This window comes from Girardinichthys multiradiatus, chromosome 5 (assembly GCF_021462225.1).
Source record: "Girardinichthys multiradiatus isolate DD_20200921_A chromosome 5, DD_fGirMul_XY1, whole genome shotgun sequence".
Taxonomy (NCBI): domain Eukaryota; kingdom Metazoa; phylum Chordata; class Actinopteri; order Cyprinodontiformes; family Goodeidae; genus Girardinichthys; species Girardinichthys multiradiatus.
The window spans coordinates 8,744,422-8,760,566 of record NC_061798.1 but is presented as its reverse complement, the minus strand read 5'-3'; the positions used below and the strand labels follow the sequence as shown (position 1 = coordinate 8,760,566).

The window sequence follows — 16,145 nt, the reverse complement described above, 5'->3', positions numbered from 1 at the left end:
GGAAGATTCTTTATTGATCATAAACGCGTATTTAAGAAGAAGTTCCTCGTGCTTGGCCTGATTTGAAGTCAACATGAACCAAAGGGAATTTGCAGATAACGAAACCCATGCAGCTGCCATGATAGAAGTAGGCACTCTGTGAACAGCTAAACGTCTGTTTTTAACCAACCCCCATGCTTGTCTTAGAGAGACACTTGGGATGGTGTTTTTGGTTTGGGTTTGGAAAGGTTGCGGCATTTGAGCTGTAGCGTTAAATCGTTAGTTTATGGTTTCAGAGAGATGAGCAAGATTAAGAAATCACTGTTTCATAAATGATAGGACGTGTTCATAACAGAACTGAAACAAGTTGCCACACCTGGGCTTTTCTCAGTTGGTGCAAAAAAATACAGGCAGATGCAGTGATAGAATGAAAAGTAAAAAAAGTGAAGTTCAACACATATGTGTGTAAGTTTTGAAAATACTTTGACATAATGAAACTATATTCAGTTTCTCCACTCTTTAGAAACTATTCACTTCTTTATTTTTTTTTAATATACTGTTTCTTCAAAAAGATGTAAGTTGTAATTGTTGGCACAACAAAGTAAGTCAGCGTAAAGTTAGTTTGAGTGCTTTAGTGTTCACTTACTACTACTGACTCTTGGGAAGCTCTTTTGAGGTGGAGCAGGTGTCTGAGTTGTTTTAAAATGGACGTGAAGTGGCTTTGGTCACCATAGCAACGAAACTGGTAATACAAAAAAAGGTGTGTTTGCTTTTCCTCTTACTCAGAAATAACACTTTATGGTTTGTGTATCATCATAGCCTCATTTTCATTTTTACCGGGTGACCAGCCTTTATGCAAAACGATGACGATAACACAATAACAGTGTCCATGAAAATAGAGGCGAGGCTGTTTTCAATGTGCGGATGGTTACACGATCAATGACTGCAGCGACATTTACAAGATAATATTCCACTGAAAACGTGTGGCCTTGGTGCTATTTGTTTTGATTATTAATAACGTTGCTTCTCTACGTGCTCCTCAGCAGAGCCTGAGTGGTGAAGATGCAGCACACCACATGCACAGAGGACCGGATCCAGCATGCTCTGGATCGGTGTCTGGACGGACTGAGACAGAGCCCAACCGCAGCGCACCACTGGAACGGTAAGAATCCAGACACTACAGTATTGTTAGCAAATTGGCTTTGGTCTAGGTGGGTTTAACAAGAACATATTACAATGTTCCTGTGACATAAACCATATTGTGTGATGTATTGTTTAATAAAAAGCAGGGTTTGTTCTAAAAATGACAGGAACAAGACCCCCATGACCCTTCACATTCAAACGTAATAAAAAACTTTAACTTTTACTTGATTTCAGCTCTGTCTGAGGGGTTTCTGTAGCATTTTAACTTTGAGGAAGAAACATTTCAGCTTGGGCAAGGGTTTGTGTAAGGGGCAGTGCATGGGTTTGAAATGGGGGGAATGAAGTGGCAAGTTGAGCTGTAGCCCGAATGGCCCTCCAGCCTTCTCCACCCCTAAATCTCTTTATTATTTTATTTTTTGTTATCTATGAAACTTATGTCCTTAAATCTGAATTTAAAGACAAAATAGAACAATTTAAACCATAATGTTGTGTTTGGGAAATGGTATATGGATTTCAAATTGACCGAGAGTTTCTAACCGTTGATACTGTGGCGTTGTGTGGGTGTTGTCAACTGATTTTTCCAAATAGTTGCAACTGAAAATCACTATATCACTTATTCGCTTATGTGAAAAAGCTGTAGAACTCAGTCGTTAATGTTGATGGTTCCAGGTCTGTACATCCTAATACAACAATTCAAAATGTTTGCAATCTATGATTTAATTTCATAAGGGCACCTTCTGCACATGTAATGGTAACCATTTATTCATAATTTGCAGATGACACACTGTATAAAACCATGGTTCTCAAATTGTTGCAAGTACCACAGGGGGTACTTTGGGGGCTTTTAATTGAACTCAGAGGAAATAATGGCATTAAATAACTGTAAGATCAATATAAACAGATTTACTGGGATGTAAAACACTTTGAGCTTCGCTTAAGCAGAAACACAAAAGAGAAGTGCCAGGGAGAAAATTACGAGAACTCGCAGTATAAACTAAAGCAACTGACAAGGAACAACAACCTCTAGGTTTTGTTAGGCGCTCCATTTACCTCTGAAGTAAGGACTTGGTTCTAGGAGTCAACTAAACCCAAGTTTTGTTTCAGTTCCAAGTTCCAAAAGAATCAGTGAGGATTTATAATTGATATCCTCAGTAAACTGGCTAACTACTGTTGGCAAATAGTATAGTTCTCTTTCTGTTTTCAAACACGTCCTCAGCATGTCCATTCAAGGAAGTTTTATAGTAATACAGGTGGTACAAACCACCAGGAGGGCAGCCATATTGGATTTTGAGTTTGCTGTTGGTAGGAAACCAGAGAGTTTTCCCTTTTTTTGGGACTTTTGTTGACTTTACACAAATATTTGTCAATGTATGTGTAAAATAAAGTTTTTGTTTGTTTGACATAACACAAAGAGCCAAAAAACTCCAAATCTTGTTGTACTATGATGGCAGGACTCTTAGTATTTACTGAGGTGGAGCATAGAGCTCTTTTTAAAAGCACTATAGCAATTTTGCGGGGTTGTGCTTCTATTTCTCAGAAAGTAAAAGGCAGTTCTTTTTTTCAGTAATATTCACACCTGAACCTCGAGATTGACTCTTGCAAAAGTCATCTGTTTGCTCCTCAGCACACGGACAGTATCGGGATAGACATCCTGAGCTGCAACTCTCAGTGCATGTGAGCCCTGAGGTGTTTGAGCTTGTTGTTGTTGGCAGTGTCACTGTTGGTGTCAGAGCGCTATATTACTGGGTGTTGGAGGAAGTACTGTGAAATAAACAGCTGGGAGGAAGTGGTGGGCACAGACCGCACTGTGTGAGTGAGGCGTCATAAGGCAGGAGTTACAGCGCTGCACAGCGTAAAAATACAGAGGTGGAGGATATCATCCACATCAGCTAGAACACGTCGACCAGTGGCGCACAGAATGATACACAACAGAAATACATGCCAGGGTTTTTACCTTGATCGACTCTAATCTGATTAACACTCGAGCTGAAGCTTGAGTGTATTTTCGAGTGTCTTTCTAAGAATAAGTAGGCCTATACTGCTAATGGATGTAATTACTTGTTTATATTCATGTAAAGTACTAAAACCACATAAATTCAAAGCCTACTGGTATCATTTAAAGGTAGCAGTCTAATTTCCAGCCCTGGCTTCAGGACTGAATATTAAACACCTATGTAGCTCTCTAGTGAATAGCGGTGATTATGAAGCAAATATTTCACAGTTTTCTGAGATTTCAGATAACCTTCCTAGGTATGAGCTGTATTTACAATAGAAACATCCTGATGTGTAATCTGCAAATATTTCTGTGTGACTCCAGCAAATTATGTTTTGTCACTCCCTTGGAAGCTGAGCTCCATAGATACACATATACAAGGAGTTATTGTCAACAAGAGGCCACATGAAACATAAGGTACTTTCACCATTCAGCTGGCTTTGTAAGTGGGAAGGACATCATATCAGTGCGGTTTAAACAGGGTATTCTTGGTTCTCGTTGGTTGTTTTCCTCGACTTTCTGTTTCAAACTGTTCAACCACTTCCACGGTTCGCTAAAACAAGACATTTACTTGGTGATGTATAAAGCATATTTATCTCTCAAATGTTTTGGAGATTCTTGATGAGAATATTTATTCTAAAAGAGCTACTCACCATATCCGGGTCAGTCAACTCATGCTACTGAAGCACTTCCTTTTTTAATTTACAGTTCCAAATGTATATGTATGTGGTGAACCCATTTACAATTATTTGCATCAGGAAATACATCTAAATAATCCTGTTTATTCAGATGTACGACAACAACGCAGCCTCAAAGGGGAGACTGTGTCCAGTGTTGTATTTGAGCTGGTTCCAAGCCTGGATAAATGCAGGGGGTTGCATCAGGAAGGGCATCCAGCTTAAAACGTTTGCTACATCTACCATGCGAGTCAAGAAAATGATCTCCTTACCAGATCGGTTGAGGCCCAGGTTAACAACAACCACCACTGGTGCTGGTGACTGACAGGGTACTAGCGGAAATTGGGCTACAGTTGGTCAGCAAAGATGAAGACGTGTCCATAGGCAGAGAGAGAAGATGAAAGACAAGAGTCCAGGACTGAGAGTAGGGTCTTTAAATGTTGAGACTATGACAGGAAAAGCTTGAGAGTTGGCTGACATGATGTAGACGATGTAATCTGAAGGATCTCAGTGACTGGAAGGTAGTGGTAGGTGAGTGTGTTGCCAGACAGCACAGGATGATGGTGGTATATAGAATGACCCTAATGGTGAGGAAGATGAAGAGGACAAAGGGGTGTAAGCTGAAAAAGGAGAATTTTATTTGGCTTTCAGGGAGGAGTTGAGACAGGAGGGGCTTCAAGATGACTGGACAACTACAGCTAATGCTATCAGGGAGACAGGTTGATAGGCTGACTTAGTGGTGGAATGAAGAAGTACAGGAGTCTGTATGGAGAAAAGCAACTGCTAAGAAGAAGGGACAATGTATTAAAAATGCTTTTCATTAAGCCCATGTCTTTAATTAAAATTAAATTGGTCTGATGTTATATTCTAATCTAAAAGGTCGTTTTTAATTAGCTGTAAGCAGAAATCATAATTAACATAAATAAAGGCTTAAAAACATCAGTATGTGAGTAAATAATCTATATAATGTTTCACTTAGTGAATTAAGTTACTGAAATAAATTTACTTTTTCATAATATTTCAATGTATTGAATATGACTGTAAAGTTTAATCTTCTCCTAAGACAGGCTGCCACAGTTTTTGAACATACTGGAAAATGTATTAGCATGGGCATCACTATTGACAAAATATATACTTTACATCTCTGCCACTGCTAGAGAATTTACGCAAGTGTTACGGAAATGTTGTGACAATGACCCAGTACTAACACTGGTTAATCTCATGATACACCATGCTGAAGCTCTGTCTGCAATGATGAAGGTTAACTAATGTCACGCAGAATGAAAGTCTTTGAATGGAGCCTTGAATTTTCATCCCTAAATCAGGGATTCAGGTGATAATTTACATATCAAATTTACAATGTCTGTGCTTCAAAAATTATGCACATGCCTCATAAATGTGTTTTTTAAACAGGCCAACAAATGTGCCAAGATGAGAAACAGTGTAACAAATCAGGCTAGAGTAGCTAATGCTTCCATTAATTCAACCGATTATTTTTTAAGACTGCCCCAAGTGGCAACAAAATGCCACAACAGGTGTTTTCTTCATCATGCATGTTTTACATTTGTCTCATGATTTATTATTCTATGGACATTTTTAAAAAAGCTACATTTTTAACCAATTAAATTTTTCCTTTTGGTTGTGTATTCCTCCTCTTATCATTTATTTCATAATGAAACACCCTATATATTCTTATTTAGAAAAAAATGACCTATTAGGAACTGTGTCCCATTGTATCAAATATCAGTGTGTAAGTGTGTGACATCAATTGTTTTTCAGTGCTGATGTGCTCTGCGGGGCAGTCGATGAACCGCTGGAGCTTGGAGGAGCTTGTGAAGAGAGATCCTGAGAACTTTCTCATCCTTTTGCAACAGATCATCAGAAAGACAAAAGAGGTAATCACCCTTGGATCCTTCTCAAAGAGCTCAATCCCACTGCAGAAGAATATTAATGCAGTGGTCACTAAAAATCTCTTTCTTTCTGTGTGTGACCACCAGGCTCAGGAGCAGTGTCAGTATGAACTGGTGGCCCCCCTCGCCATTATGTTCACCTCTACTCTGCTGCAGGTACGGGCTGTCCGAATGCAAACATCGTCAGCAATCAATAATCTTTTTTAGCCTCAGAAAAACCACTCAATGTTTAAAGCGCACGTAGGAAAACTCTGTTTCAAAGGTTCACTGTACTGCAGTTCCTCTTTTTAAACAACCATGGGTTGTTTTCAAGTGTTTAAAGCATACTAGCAAAAATACTTCATGTTCAAATTTTTTCTACCAAAAGTAACTAGAAAGCAGAGAAATGAAAAGAAAGAGAATGTTCTGTCAATTGACTTTATTAAATAGGTGCTTTGTGCTTTGGTTGCAGACTCCGTATTGTCCTCCCCACACTGAGCTCCTGGAGGAAGCCCTGGAGGTGTTTTACAGCTTCCTTACTTGGCCGGAGCCTTACTGCAGTGTCTGCAGAGAGCTCCTCTCCATGCTGCAGCTGGAGATCAAGGCACCTGGTAAATACAAAGGAAACGGTAGTTTTAAATACTTTGTTTCTTTACACCAGGAGTGTTTTAAGTGATTGTGAGAGCACTCCCTCTAGCGGCAGGACTAGGATATGCATTTAGGGATAATGAGTCTCTTAGCTGCAGCCTCAGGACAGGACAGAATTGTGTCACAGCTTCAGGATTCGTGGACACTTCTTTTACTGTAAAAGCGGGTATAACTGCACCCCTGACGGAACAAAAATCAGGAACTGCGTGTACAGTACAGAAGAGAAGTTTACAGAAGTGCCAACACAGAAGCTGAATGAAATCATTTCAATAATCTGAATGAATGTGTGTTAGGTAGTGAATGGTTATGCCTTATAGATGTTTGTACTAGTATCATTCAGTCCAGTTTACTGCTATTAGGTTAATATCAAGCAAATCTTAGCTGATTAGTTGCCTTTTTTTTACTTTTCTCACAGGAATTTCCTTTCAGAGGCTGGTTAAAGAAGAGCAGGGTCTGAATACCTCTGACCAAACTTCAAAGACCATGTACGTCCACATCTTATAGCTCCATATTCCTTATTCTGTAGCACATTCTAATATCCTCATCAGAATCCACAGTGTCTTTATTTTTATGTTGTGTGACGTTTCCACCGCAAACCTATTTATTTTCAGGAACAGACCAACAGAAGGTTTTCAATTTTTCAATTTTTTAATAATAAAAACAGGCTCATTTCTATTTAGCAGCTCTGAGTCCAGTACTTTCTAGACCCACATTTTGGGCTCCATCCCCACTAGAGACTGGAGTGTTTGGCAATTTTTCTTTGCAAATTTGTAAATAGTGAGATTAGATTGAGAGCCTCTGTTAACATCGGTTTTCAAATTGTGTCACAGACTACATGAGATTTAGGTCTGGACTTTGACTGGGCAATTCTAACATATGAACATGAATCTAAACCATTCCAGTGTATTTCTGGCTGTATGTTTATGGTTTTCGTAGTGGTGTAAAGTGAGCGTCCATTCCAGTCTCAAATCCTTCAAAGCCTCTGAGAAGATTTTTCAGGATTGTGAAATCTTTGGCTCCATTCATTTATCAACTCTGACCAACTTCATTGTCTCTGCTAAATAAGAGTTATTCCCAAAACATGATGCTGCCACCACATTATTTTACTATTGTAATGGTGTGTTCAGGGTAATGTACAATGGTAATTTTATTCTACACTGTGTTTTACATGGAAGGTAAAATGTTTTAAACTCCCCTGATGAGAAAACCTTCTTCCACATTTGCTTGTGTCCCTACATGACTTGAAGCAGACTGCATATGGGACTGCTTATGGCTTTGTTCTTGGAACACCAGATTTGTGGAATTCTCAAGTAATAGTTGCCATGTAAACAGATTCTCCCACCTGAGCTGTGGATTTCTGCAGCACCTCTTGGCTGCTTCTGTGTATTATCCTCTCCTTGCTAGTTTTGCTAGACTGTCATATTTTGGTAGGGTTGCTGGGGTATTATCCCCTTTCTAGTTTTAGATGATGTGTAAGACAGTCCTCTGTGAGATCTGCAGAGGTTAGGATTTTGTTGTAGAACCTATAACTGTTTTATACTGCGGTTAAATTAGACACAGAAGGCTTCCATGTACTAATCAGGAAGCATCTAAAGCCTTTTGGTTGCACGGGATTTTATTTGAGGCTATATCTTGGTCTGCCACATAAAATCCCAATAAGACATTAAACTTTATAGCTGTAAAGTGACAAAATGTGAAAAAGCTCAATGGGCATGTATACTTTTGCAAGGGACTGTACATGCTCTGTCTGATTTGGAATATGGTTTACTTCTGTATCTTCGGCATGATATCTATCTGATCTGATGTCACACTTTGACGCAGTAAAAAAAATAACTGTTGCACCTATTTTCAGTTTTTGTGGGCACTGTTTAGACTTTGAAAATCCCCTCTGTACACCCTTTTTCACACCGATAACCTCATAACAATGATGTGGTATCCTGTTTGCATCCTTTCCTGCGTGTCACTATGAGCTCTTTCTGACTCCACCTATTTGTTGCTGGCAGGACCGTGTTGCTGATGAACCCAGACGAGGTTCCCGCTGACTTTCTCAGCGTGGCCGAGCAGCTCAGCAGCATTCAGCTCTTGCAGAAAGACATCTACATCACCCTTATTAAACATGCCTTTCAGTCCACGCTGGGCACCAAATATGCTCTGGAAAGCATCCACAATGCCCTGGAGGTATTCTGTCCAAGCCTGACCCAAAGTCCAGTATGTACCAGAAGGCATGAATGAAAACACATTTAACATTAGACTTTTACTTTTGCAGCCGAAAACTGAAAATGAGCTGAAGGAGATTTTCTCCTTGGTGAGCGACATCTTGGAGACGGCTGCCATCATGAGCGATCCAGGAAAAGCTCGAAGTCATGTCATCCAGGAACTGGAACATTTGAGGAAGACACTGAAAATCCCCTCCAATGGGAGGAGGTCTGATGGTAAGAGGATGGTTAATAATAAGCAGGAGATCAGGGGTTTAGGATATAACTAGAGATGCACTGATCAGTGAGTTTGTGACCAACTTCCAAACACTGATTTCCATTTGTTTTCTTTAAGAGCTTTGATCAAAAACAAAATACTTTTTCTTCTTTCCGCATAAATTGGAAATGTATCTTTTAAGTTGTTTAAAGTATAATGATTTTCTCAAAACAACCCAAAGTTAGAGATGATTGCATCACTAAAATACAGTAAAATCACAAGCTTTATTATTGCAGCTATTCAGTGGCCTTAAGAGTCCTTTCTGTCTTCAGCGACCATTAATGCTTTATTGTGTATCAACCATTAATGGGCCAGTAGAGCTGTGTACCATAGACTGCTCTCTTTTACAGCTCTGCTGTTAAACAGGATCACCGTTATTTCAAAATGAGGACTAAATTGTTACAGGTGACATTGTTTACAGTGCTTTGCATCTAATATCAGTGTGATTTGCTCATTTAGAGCAGTTGGCATTACCCACTGTAAAGAGCAGACTCTTTGTAATCCCTGTAGAATTAGGGGACCCTCATCTTAACTGTGAGATTTCCAGAGGATTGCCTACATTTCCTAATCCAGCATGTTCCATGGCAAGTAGACTTGGGTTCTTCAGAAGGATTAAACGGATAGACTTTGCTGTAATACGTCCTGTTATGTGCTGAAGCCTCAACCCCTGTTTAAAAGTAGAAAGTCTAAATGAACAGTTGGCATAAATATGTTTTTGTTTCTATAAGTTTCTGTGCTTCCTATGGCTTCATTTTTGAATTCCTCAGTTAGACTGAAGATGGCGAACTTTGACTGTTCTTCCTGCAGTAACGACTTCCACTCCGAAGAGTGTTGTTGACAGCGTTCACATTTTAAACTTTCATTTTATAAATTAGTATTTAGCACTGTTCAGCCTTGCTGTTAGCTTCTCACATCTGTTTCCTATAACTTCATTTTGAATACATCACTGATACTAGAATAACTGTCCTTGAATAATAATCACTGGCCTATACAAATAATGGCTGAGTGAGTAGCTACTTCCACACAGAAGGCCGTTGTTCACAGTGCAAATTGTTGGTGCCTATGTGTGCTGCATTCATTTGGTGGAAATAAGCCCATTATCGATCAGGGACAGATTCAGGTGATTCTGGTCAACCAATTTCTCGGTGCATCTCTAGATCCAACATTGGAAGATGATTACATTTGAGCTGGAATCTGACCTTCCTCTTGTCTTTGGCTCATTTCTAGGAATCCTCCAGACTTTACCTTTGCCCACAGCCAAAACGTACATGTTTCACTGGGAGAAGGATAACTTTGGTAAAATCTTCACCTTAATACAGTTATAAATTCAGATGGGTAGATTGTACTTTGAACAGTGGAGTGTGAATGTTTTTCATTTGAACAGATGTTCTCCACACCCTTTTGGAGCATGACGTTGATGACCTTGGTACCAACATGCAGGCTGTGGAGGAAAAAGAGGTCAATATTTATGATGAGCAGGACGGGACAGAAGATGACGAGGAGAGTCAAGGGGAGGTTTCTGCTCTAATTGTCGCCAACGACTGCGACGGCAGCCATCGTGCTTCCATCTTTTCCACTATCTCTTCCTTGTCCACCACCTCCAAAGACTCAATGTTCTCCACCCTGTCTGTGACCTCTGAGTCCTATCCTCCCTCCCTCATCTCTTTTGCATCTGGGTTTGACAGCGACTACTTTGATGACTCCGATGAGTTCATCAGCTCCTCTCCTGTAACTGAAAAAGGATCTCCGAAGTCGAGCAAAGTTTCGTGTCGTCTCTACCGATTTTTTATCAAACCCAAGCACCCCAGGATGCTCTGTAGGGCTAAGAGCTTGGGTAACTCTGAATCTAAAGACATTTCGGGGGGGCGGGAAATGCGCTCCAACTCTCTCCCACAGCAGGTCAGGTTATTCAATTCTGATTCTCTGCCAAGGCCTCAAAACCAGACTCTAAGACACATCTGCTTTCGAAGGAGGCCCATTCTGAGCAGTGATGAGGACAATAGCAATACTACGTTAAGAGTGGTGGTGTTTGGTGCAGATCATGTAGCAGGGAAGGTGGCCCGAGCCTACAGTAGCCTGAGGAAGAACGAGAGCATGTGTCCTCGTCTCACAAGAGCCTTCAACCTGCAGTTCTACTTTGTGCCAGTCAAGAGGGATTCAGTATCTGGACATCGAAGGTCTTCCACTCCTTTGATCCAAATCGGATCTCCGAAAGGAACAGGTCTGCCCTGGGTGAGTACTCTGACCAAACTCTTCAACTTCCTTGTGAAAAAGAGTACACTGTTATTTTTGCTTATTTATATATTTGTTTATTGATAGATTCCAATTAAAAATAGATTGGGGGATTTAATATCCGAAACAGAACCTTTGTCTGTCCTGGAACAGTCAGTTTCAGTTTCCTGATCAGGAACTACCAAATATTCAACTCTACAGAAAGATGAGATTAGAAAAAAACCTTTTATTAAATGCAAATATTATATAATGCAAATGTCTTCCAGGGAATGATAGTAGTTATTTCTGTGTGATGTAATGGTTCAGAGATTCCTTCTCTGAACCCATGACAGAATGAGCTGTTGGTTTTATACTGGGACACCAGGCCCGAGTGATCCCAGTATGCTCTGACCATCCAACCACATAGACTTTGCAACAGAGAGCTAAAGGGTCATCTTATTGAATTTTGTTAAATACAGGTCCTTCTCAAAATATTAGCATATTGTGATAAAGTTCATTATTTTCCATAATGTCATGATGAAAATTTAACATTCATATATTTTAGATTCATTGCACACTAACTGAAATATTTCAGGTCTTTTATTGTCTTAATACGGATGATTTTGGCATACAGCTCAAGAAAACCCAAAATTCCTATCTCACAAAATTAGCATATTTCATCCGACCAATAAAAGAAAAGTGTTTTTAATACAAAAAACGTCAACCTTCAAATAATCATGTACAGTTATGCACTCAATACTTGGTCGGGAATCCTTTTGCAGAAATGACTGCTTCAATGCGGCGTGGCATGGAGGCAATCAGCCTGTGGCACTGCTGAGGTCTTATGGAGGCCCAGGATGCTTCGATAGCGGCCTTTAGCTCATCCAGAGTGTTGGGTCTTGAGTCTCTCAACGTTCTCTTCACAATATCCCACAGATTCTCTATGGGGTTCAGGTCAGGAGAGTTGGCAGGCCAATTGAGCACAGTGATACCATGGTCAGTAAACCATTTACCAGTGGTTTTTGGCACTGTGAGCAGGTGCCAGGTCGTGCTGAAAAATGAAATCTTCATCTCCATAAAGCTTTTCAGCAGATGGAAGCATGAAGTGCTCCAAAATCTCCTGATAGCTAGCTGCATTGACCCTGCCCTTGATAAAACACAGTGGACCAACACCAGCAGCTGACACGGCACCCCAGACCATCACTGACTGTGGGTACTTGACACTGGACTTCTGGCATTTTGGCATTTCCTTCTCCCCAGTCTTCCTCCAGACTCTGGCACCTTGATTTCCGAATGACATGCAGAATTTGCTTTCATCCGAAAAAAGTACTTTGGACCACTGAGCAACAGTCCAGTGCTGCTTCTCTGTAGCCCAGGTCAGGCGCTTCTGCCGCTGTTTCTGGTTCAAAAGTGGCTTGACCTGGGGAATGCGGCACCTGTAGCCCATTTCCTGCACACGCCTGTGCACCGTGGCTCTGGATGTTTCTACTCCAGACTCAGTCCACTGCTTCCGCAGGTCCCCCGAGGTCTGGAATCGGTCCTTCTCCACAATCTTCCTCAGGGTCCGGTCACCTCTTCTCGTTGTGCAGCGTTTTCTGCCACACTTTTTCCTTCCCACAGACTTCCCACTGAGGTGCCTTGATACAGCACTCTGGGAACAGCCTATTCGTTCAGAAATTTCTTTCTGTGTCTTACCCTCTTGCTTGAGGGTGTCAATAGTGGCCTTCTGGACAGCAGTCAGGTCGGCAGTCTTACCCATGATTGGGGTTTTGAGTGATGAACCAGGCTGGGAGTTTTAAAGGCCTCAGGAATCTTTTGCAGGTGTTTAGAGTTAACTCATTGATTCAGATGATTAGGTTCATAGCTCGTTTAGAGACCCTTTTAATGATATGCTAATTTTGTGAGATAGGAATTTTGGGTTTTCATGAGCTGTATGCCAAAATCATCCGTATTAAGACAATAAAAGACCTGAAATATTTCAGTTAGTGTGCAATGAATCTAAAATATATGAATGTTAAATTTTCATCATGACATTATGGAAAATAATGAACTTTATCACAATATGCTAATATTTTGAGAAGGACCTATAGCTGGGTTTCACAATGACGCCTGCAGAGCTACAGGTGCTGACATGGAGTGATATGGAATGAAAAAGTGAACTAATGCATGTTGTTCTGCCTGATTAGGATCAGAACCGCACAGGTGACAGCACTAACGACATTGCACATCTCCTGGGCATGTTGGATCCGTGGTACGAAAGAAACACCCTCAGCCTCCTCAAGTTGCCTACCAACGTTGTCTGCCAGGTACATGTGGACAACTTTCATTGGTTACTTTTTTGTTGTTTTTACAATATGTGAGATCTAAAGTTGCTAATGGAATTCATTGGACTGATGAATGCTGAGGTTTACAGGGACTTCCAGAAGTATTCACACCCCTTTAACCTTTTACACATTTTAACACGGTGCAACTACAAACTTATATTTAATTTGGAACATATTTAACAGACCCACACAAAGTAGTACATAATTGTGAAGTGGATGGAAAAGCATACATGGTTTTCTAATTGTTCAGCTCCTTTACTCTTACCAATAAAATAACTGGAAAGAATATGGCATAACATCAAACCTCCACCTAAAATGGAAGGGGGTATGAGGAGAGATTCAATCAAAGAAGCAGCCAAGAGGCCTATAGGAACATTGGAGGAGCTGCAGAGATTCATTGCTCAAGAAGGAGAATCTGTTGAAATCCAGCTAATATGTGTGCAGTTTACCATGGAGTCCTGAAGAGATTCCATTTTTAAAGAAAACCATGAAAACAATCCATGTAGGGGACACAGCAAAAGGTGGTATGCTATGCTCTGGTCAGACGAGACCAAAATAAAGCTTTTTGGCATAATTCAAAATACTATGTGTGGAAAAAAAAATAACACTGCATATCACCCTAAACACCCTATTCCCACCATGAAACATGGTGGTAGCAGCACCATGCTGTGGGGATGCTTTTCTTCAGCAGGGACAGGGAATCTGGTAGGATTTGATTGGAAAATGGATGGAGCTAAATGCTGGGCAGTCCTGGAAATAATCCTACTAGACAATGCAAACCACATGATATTGGGGCAGAGTTTCACCTTCCAGCAGGACATAGACCATAGACATGGAGCCAGAGGTACAATGGGCCAGACTCATCGAGAACATATGGCAGAACTCGATATCTGATTGAACTTCAAGTATTTTGCAAAGAGGAATGAGCAAAACAGTCTGTCTCTAGGTGGACATAACTGGAGGAGACATACGCAAAAGCCTGTAAAGTACAAATATAGTTGTAGAAAAGCTGATTCCACAAAGGACTGACTCAGAGGCCAGGTACAATTGCACATCTCAGTTCTCAAATTTTTATTTGCAAAACGATATCAAAAATGTGTCCTTTTTATTTCACTTCACAATTAGGAACTATTTAGTGTTGGGCTATCACATGAAATCCCATTACGATACGCTGAAGTCTGTGGCTGTAACATGACAAAATGAGAAGTTTAAGAGGTGTCATTACTTTTGCAAGGCACTGTAAATATCTTTTATTGATGCCTGCACTGCCCTGTCTGGAACTCTACTCTGACATTTAAATGTTGTTTCAGCAAACCTCAAAAACCGAGTCGATCTCCTACGATAGCTCAAATGAGCAGCGTCTGCCCATCCTGGCTGACTTGGTGCTGTACTACTGCCGCTACGCAGCACGCCCTGCTCTAATCCAGCTCTATCAGGCTGAGGTAATGGACTCAGTCAGCTATGATGCACATATTTGTCCCTTTTTAAACACTCTCCTCAAAGAGATGTTTCACCACAATCACAATACTCTGAATGATTTCCACACTTTGGGTTTTGCAGCTGACGTTGGCTTGCGGAGAGAGGAGGACCGAGGTGTTCATTCACTCTCTCGAGTTGGGTCACACTGCAGGAACGCGAGCCATCAAGGCCATGGGTGAGCGCAGCACGCAGGCCAAACTAGCAACCTCTCCACATTTCCTTGCAGTTAATTGCGTCATCGCTTAAAAATGAGCCGGACTGTATTTATAAAAGAGGAACAGCTGCTTTTTCTATAACGCCATTAACATCACATCTACTTTCATAGCTGCAGTTTTTAATGCTGCTTGCACTTCTGGTTTTTCATTCCAAACAGAAGTAACTGTTCAGAAAAGGCTGGTCACACCCTTTCCAACCTAACACTGTATGAAAAAGTGTTAGAAGAATAAAAAATAGAATATGTTGTGCTTCACTATATAACCAAACTGCAACTGTGATGTTGATCCTGCTTTTGGTACCAACGTAGGTCCTGTTTTTATTCCAGGTGCTGCCAGCAAACGGTTCGGCATTGATGGTGACAGAGAAGCAGTGCCTCTTACCCTGGAGGTGGTCTACAACAGGGTAAGGCAATCAGAAGTTAAAACTGCATTCTCAAGATGCGTTTTATGAAAACTGTATTCTTAAATGTGTCATTTACCATTGAAAAAGCACACCATTGCCTCCTTAAAGATATTTGCTGATTGGCCTCTTTTGATAAAATTCAGCTGATTGTAGTTTCGGTCACTTCTGCTGAAACAAGCCTGCTCTGACAAAGGTCGTGTCCTTGTTTTTAAAAACGTTTATCTCAAGATTCATAAAGAAGTCAGGGACCAGAATCAGCTGATTTTCCATTCAGTTGTCCATGACAGGTGACCAGCAAGTCGGAAACTAAGAAATTCCAGCTTTTTTACATCAAACACAACTAATAGCTACCAGGTTATGCTGACCACAACACTCTTCTGAGTGGAGGCTGCTACTAAGGGAATAATACTAAAACGTTACCTATCTTTAGTATCAGCAAAGTATTCACAGAGAGATTTTTAGGACATGTTGAGACATGTTTCAGGCCTTGAGAGAGCAACGCTTTCTAAACGAGATAACAGAAAGGCTAAACAGAGTATAGCTAGGGTGCTCTGTTTTACTCTATTGAGCTGTACACCTCTACTTGTTATGTACCTGTCTGGATTTGGAAATGCTTGCTGCATCTATGTATTTTAGCCTATAAAAGGTATTAGACATGCTGTAAAACTGATCAAAATTGCTAACTGCTTGAGGATTGTGTAGATATCTAGAT

General features: G+C 40.6%; 1 protein-coding gene across 2 annotated transcripts in view; it reads left to right on the top strand.

Annotated features, from left to right (window-relative positions):
* pik3r5 (phosphoinositide-3-kinase, regulatory subunit 5) overlaps nucleotides 1–16,145 on the top strand; it is a 31,649-nt gene that overhangs the window by 11,057 nt on the left and 4,447 nt on the right. The window contains exons 2-14 of one of the 2 annotated variants that reach the window (XM_047364423.1): nucleotides 1,023–1,141; nucleotides 5,572–5,687; nucleotides 5,790–5,858; nucleotides 6,154–6,292; nucleotides 6,745–6,814; nucleotides 8,333–8,507; nucleotides 8,596–8,761; nucleotides 10,029–10,097; nucleotides 10,186–11,033; nucleotides 13,199–13,318; nucleotides 14,647–14,778; nucleotides 14,897–14,990; nucleotides 15,357–15,433. In XM_047364423.1, the coding sequence (XP_047220379.1) occupies nucleotides 1,042–1,141; nucleotides 5,572–5,687; nucleotides 5,790–5,858; nucleotides 6,154–6,292; nucleotides 6,745–6,814; nucleotides 8,333–8,507; nucleotides 8,596–8,761; nucleotides 10,029–10,097; nucleotides 10,186–11,033; nucleotides 13,199–13,318; nucleotides 14,647–14,778; nucleotides 14,897–14,990; nucleotides 15,357–15,433 (2,175 nt within the window). In that variant the 5' untranslated portion in view covers nucleotides 1,023–1,041. The remainder of the gene's footprint in view (nucleotides 1–1,022; nucleotides 1,142–5,571; nucleotides 5,688–5,789; nucleotides 5,859–6,153; nucleotides 6,293–6,744; nucleotides 6,815–8,332; nucleotides 8,508–8,595; nucleotides 8,762–10,028; nucleotides 10,098–10,185; nucleotides 11,034–13,198; nucleotides 13,319–14,646; nucleotides 14,779–14,896; nucleotides 14,991–15,356; nucleotides 15,434–16,145) is intronic. The other variant, XM_047364422.1, reaches the window with a different exon arrangement.